A 6000-nucleotide genomic window follows, 5' to 3' on the forward strand; every position below is an offset into this window, starting at 1 on the left:
GTGGTATTATTAATTGATATCTGCAAAATAGTCCTTGTAAATATTTAATTATCATTTTCCTCACATTACTAACTGGGGATAAACATGAATTCCTTCTTTGAAAGGTGCCTGGAGACTGACAGATAAACATTCTAAAAGCAAGTTATTTGTTAACAGCCTTTGGGAGACCTTTTATAAAAGACTGGGCCACTCCCGATCTGAAATGGAGAGATATTTCAAAGCTGAACTCTCATTTTGGTTAGGACTCTCATATGTTTGGTGTCTTCCCTAGGATACCAGCTTTCCTAGTAAACAGGGTTCCCATATCCAGCTGGCAGAAGGATCACTCTGAACGATATCTCAGAGGCCTTCCCATGGATTTTTATATATATGTGTATAATTCCAGCATCCTGGCAGTTGTCCATATCCTGTACAACCTCTTTTTCCTTCGTCCCTATTTTTTCACTTTACTCTAGAGCAACTGGAAAGATTGAGATGCCAAAGTACAGAGGAGAGGGGTTCTAACTGCAGTGAAATGTTCCCATTTCTGACCTACACGTGGTTCTCTGCATTAGATCAGGGTTTGCTGATATGGTGCCTAAGACACCCAGAGAGTTACTGAAGGAACAAGATCCTAACTAGCATGGGATGGGAAATAGTTATTATTTTGTCAGAAATATTTTGTCAGGACTGTAATGTGCTTTTTTTTTTCCTCACTCAAACCAATATGAAGTATTTATTTCTCAAAAATGTCCACAAGCTCAAAAAATCAGCTTCTGTTCCTCTCTTTCTCTTCTTTATGCCCTGAACAGAATTAGGATAACTGAAATCAGTCCTTTAAAAACTGCAATGACATTTCAACTTTTGAAATATTTTTTCATTTATGTCTCTAAATTAAAATTAAAAATCTGGAGGGTTTATTTGGGTTTGTTTTTTTTCACTAAACACTTATCAAAATGCATCATTATAAAAATGCGAATAATTTCCTCATAATAAGGTGTCTAGTACAACTTGAGTTTCCCTGGCCCTTATGTGAATGTCTGTCGTGGTTTAGGCCGATCCGGCAACTAAACTCCACACAGCTGCTCTCTCACTCCTTCTCCAGTAAAGCGGAGAGGAGAAAAATATAATAAAAGAACTAAGGGTGAAGACAAGAACAGAGGGAGCACCCACCAACCATGGTCCCGGGCAAAACAGACTAGGCTTTCTCAAAGCAAAGTAATTTATTAACGGTTACTTAAAAGGACAAAAGGACACAAAACCAGCTATTTGAGAGGATAAAAAGAAACAAAGCCAGATCTTAAAAACAACAACCCCCCACCCCCTTTTCCTCTTCTTCCCAGCTCTACCTCCTCCCACAGTGGCGCAGGGAGCAGGGAATGGGGGAGTGCAGGTCAGTTCATTCCATGTTGTTACTGCCGCTCCTTTCTTAAAGGAAGAGGAGTCCTTACACCATTTTCCCTGCTCCAGTGGATTCCCTACTCACGAGGAAAATCCACAAAACTTCTGCAGCGTGAGTCCTACCCGCAGGATGCAATCCTTCCCCATCGGATCGCTGCAGTGTGGGCTTTACCACAGTCTCAGACTCTTAGGGAGTTGCTACCACTCGCTCCGGCATGGGTCATCACACGGACTCTAGATGCGTCTCTACCTTGTCATGCATACCATGCTTCACAACCGTCCTCAGGCTCAGGCATCTCCTCTCCACGGGCTGCGAGTCTCTCTGCTCCACCGGGTCTGTCCTGGCTGCAGGGGGGCTGCCTGCTGTCTCGCAGGGGAAACTCAGCTCCAGCACACCTCATCCCCTTCCATCTCACTGACCTGGTGTCTGTGTAGCTGTTTCTCTCAGATCTCAGTCCTCTCTGGGTGAACTTGGCTCAGCAGGCACCCCAGGAGCAGGGCTCTCCCCAAGTTCCCCAAGCGGCTCCACCGCCGCCATCCTCAGCGGGTGGCGCCGTCCCGGCGTGGGCAGCCCCTGGCCAGGAGCCGGGAAGTGGGGGCAGCGCCCTCCTCCCCTCTCCTTGCTTCTGGGCAAAAACACCTTTTCCTGTTCCTTTGTCCCAGCTTAAATAGGGCAATTCGCAGAGGTGCCGATTGGCTCAAACCCCGAGGGGGATGGGAGTCCGATCTGGTGGCCAGAACCGGGAGGTCACATGGAGCAAATCCTCTCTCCTGCCACCAGAACCCCCCCCACACACATCAAACCATCACAAAGTCTTACACTGTACACATAATATTTGGGTAGATAGGGCTGAGGTCGATTGTTGAAAACTGGTCCTAGCACCATTTCTGATATCCCAAGATGCATCCTCACAGAAATGGTATCTAAGAGGCAGGACCAGTGGGAAGCTTTCACACTTCTGGATCTGCAGGTGGAAGCCGAGTGACTGTAGACACATATGTGTGCACTGAAATGTTCCTCTAAACTGAGATGAGACTAACCCACTATAGCTCTGCCTGGCAACTGTATTAATACATCATTTCTGTAGCTGTTAAATGAGAAACACCACTGAAATTCAGCTACTTTATAGTGCAGAAAAACAACAAGAGAAATTCAGTATTATCTTGGAAAAGCACCTTATTTGGATGAAAGATGCAACAGGTAAATTTATACTAGTAAATTCAACACCAGCAGGACAACGCTGTTGGAACTTGGTTATTTTTGCTATTAACTGTTTAGGATGGTCCATGAATTTAGCCTGGCTGAACTAGCCCTATGTGAAATGTTTCCTGGCCATTGTTTGGGCATTAATACTGGCCATGGACGATTCTCAATAGGCAGTCTGGATTCCACCCTGTTGGATGCTCAGGGGGCTTAGCAGCATGGATATGTCCTAACCATGCCAATTGTGCTGGAGAGAGATTGCACCTTGGCATTGCTGAATTTCCTAGTACAGATGCAGTCGTACATCCACATAGAATAATCAGGTCTTGTTCAAGAATCCAATCTAGAAGAGTGAATAAACCACACAGAAGTGACTTTATTTACCTGAGAAGGGGGGAGTCAGACTTTCTAGGATTAGAAAAGTAGCAATGCTGGAGAGCCTAGGGCATGGAGCCTCTCTCAGCCTCTATGAAGTCAACAATGCTGTGTCAATCTGCATGAGCCAAGGATCTGTCCCATGGTGTTTCAGAACTGAGGCTCTTACTAAAACCACCCTTTGAAGCTGTGTGTAGTCTGCTCTTCCACTCTGCTCTTTTCTGTTTCTCCCCTAGGTAATAAATAGTTTAGGGAGCAAATCTTGAATTTCGCTGTAGCAAAACGAGTGTACTGTAAACTCTTCCATGTATGTGACTGCATTTTTATTTATGTGTGTGTGTGTATTTCTTTTTCTGTCTCCTTCTCATTTGTAGTTTGATCACTCATGGTTTTGGAACTCCTGCAATATGTGCTGCCCTAAGCACTTTCCAAACTGTTCTCAGTGAAATGCTGAACTACTTGGAAAAGCATACATCGCACAAAAACGGAGGAGCGGCGGAATCCGGCCAAGGACACGCCAACTCGGAGAAGGCCCCCCTGCGGAAAACTTCAGAGGCTGCTGTGAAAGAGGGCAAAACAGAAAAGACAGACTAGCTACATCAAACAGAATCTATTTCAAGAGAGTCTTGCTGCTGATATTTTTTTTAAATATATATATCATTGAGGGCGATTTATCTCCAGTGGACCAAATCCAAAAAAGGGGGAAAAAAGAAAAAAAAAAGGAAAAAATCAAAAAAAGAAAATAAAAAAGAGAAAGATTAAAACAGAGAGAAAGAGAGAGCATGAAAGAGGAAAGTATTCAACCCTAAGAACAGCAGTGTACAGTAATGGTGTGATGAAATTGTCACTTTTTTAAAATTTATGTTGCTCTAAACTACTTTTTCGTGCACGTAGTATTTGATTGTTCTGAATGATACACTAACACTGTTTTTTATAAGCACTTCTGGACTTGGCTGAGGTGGCACATGAAATTTGAAGCACTTTCTTCTCCGGCAGCACAGTTAGGGCAAGTGCATCGGTTGTGGAAGAAGCAGTTCCAGCATCCTGGCTTTGCTTGCATGCTGGATAGATTGAAAGAAGGGCTTCCTCTGATCCATCAGAATGCCTGATCTACTTACTAATCATTGGGAAAACGATATGGAAACCTGGCAAATGAGGAATTCTAGGGTCATGGGACAAAGGAACCATTTGTTGTTGGGGGATGTTCGTCCCCAAGTGGGAACATACAATAAAGCTGCACTGGAACGAGGCCAGAACCTGTTGGGAATTTGTTCTGACCATTCAAGCAGCAGCCATAGTGTCTCTTCTGAAAAGAGCATGGCAGACTAAAATGAAAAAAAACTCAATCATTTCAATAAGAGCCCTGATTCCTCTGTGAACTTCAGATTAAATGACAGCACAGGCTTCTGTCCTATATTTCTCAGCCCCTGGTCCCACAGCACTGCAGTCTGCCATCCTTGGGTCTCCATTCAACAATATCAATGCAGGCAATTGGAGTCACCTTTTGTGTTGCCTTGATTTTATGATGCTTTCTTTTCTTCAACAGCTTGTTTCTGCAGCTTTATTGTCTTTAGAAATCCAGCTGAGGTACAGAGGTCTAATAGAATCCACTCACTTACTGAAAAGAAAAGAAAAGAAAACCAAAATGACAAATAAGACGGATTGGCTTGGTCCACAGCAGCTGAGTGGTAATAACCTTGCTAATGTATTTTTGCAATATTACTTTACCACATACTACCCATCTTCACACAGAAAACATTGAAGGCACAGTTTGAGCTCAAGCCTCTTTGAGATAAGAGGCTTTTTCCAGCCACTTTCTAACTTCTTCAATAAGACTTTTATTCCATTCCTTGTCTTGCTTCTCTGACTTCCCTTTATTGAGAAAGTTAGGAAGGATTGGTAATATAGGGTGGGGTTATGCCGGCTGTCTAAACACCTTTTAAGATTAGCAGAACTAGATCTTTTTTTCCAAGGGACAATTCATCTCTTTCCATGGTAGGAAATAATATAACCGTCCATGTGTAAGTGTTTAGAACCATTTGAGATGTTTCAGGGTACCTAAGACAGCCACACAGGGAGGTTGGAGCTAGATGATCTCTGGTGTCCCTTCCAACCCAAATCATTCTATGATTCTATGATTCTATGATTCTATGACATGAAACTTACAGGAGAACTGAACTCTTTTGGAGGAGGAGCTGGAGGATCCCAGAAGACAGCACCAGATACCTACGGATGGCCACTTGACTTGCACACCAAGTGTCTAGGACAGGTAGAAGGGATCATCTGGAAATGCCTGGCATTCTCCACAGATAATGTAACAGTGGTATTTTGCATTGTACACAACTACAACTGTATTAATCACCCTTCTCTCCCTATAATCAATGGAGAGAAAAAGGCACTTATAGTATGTACTTCATCTCACCTCTAAGTAATGATGAAACATGTCCTGAAAGTGTGTGTTTTTCTCAACTAGGTATAAAGGAAGCCAAGGATAAAAGCTCTGATACATATGTGTCTACATTGGAGCTTTCTTGAACTAGCTAGCATGCATTACATCTTGGATGACCAACTTTAGACTTCTAAACCTAGGGACTGTGAAAACTTGCCAAGGACCTTCACAGCTATGATGTAGGCAGTCAAACTGAATTAACAAGGTCAGCTTCGCCGCCTAAATGTACAGAAAGAAATAGAGCACTTATGGTATGATGCTGTTCCTCTTGAGGTCAGTAAGGACATTGCCATCATGATGAGAAAATACACTAGGAATTAATGAGTCCCTATTTGCTTGCATAAGGAAATCTACCCAAAAAAAGAAAACAAACAAAAAAAAAAGAAAAATCCAATGATTATGCCCACATTTGTCCTTGCTTACAGTAGGTTGTATAACTTAGATATCTACTAAAGTACAATCTAGGCACCCTCTACACACAAAGGGAAATAGATGTATCTCCATGGGATTTCACCTCCTCAACACACTAAGATCAGTAAAGTGCCTAACATAACTGAAACTTTACTGAACAAATTTTTCACTCCAGGGCCTC

At 42.8% G+C, this 6000-nt stretch overlaps 1 protein-coding gene across 2 annotated transcripts in view; it reads left to right on the top strand.

Moving 5' to 3' along the window:
* The window catches only part of TFAP2D (transcription factor AP-2 delta), a 51457-nt gene extending 47904 nt beyond the window's left edge, over positions 1-3553 (top strand). For both annotated transcript variants that reach the window (XM_086623926.1, XM_086623918.1), the window contains one exon: positions 3334-3553. In XM_086623926.1, the coding sequence (XP_086480052.1) occupies positions 3334-3553 (220 nt within the window). The remainder of the gene's footprint in view (positions 1-3333) is intronic.
* The last annotated feature ends 2447 nt before the right edge of the window (positions 3554-6000 follow it).

Source organism: Tauraco erythrolophus, chromosome 2 (genome assembly GCF_009769465.1).
Source record: "Tauraco erythrolophus isolate bTauEry1 chromosome 2, bTauEry1.pri, whole genome shotgun sequence".
Taxonomy (NCBI): domain Eukaryota; kingdom Metazoa; phylum Chordata; class Aves; order Musophagiformes; family Musophagidae; genus Tauraco; species Tauraco erythrolophus.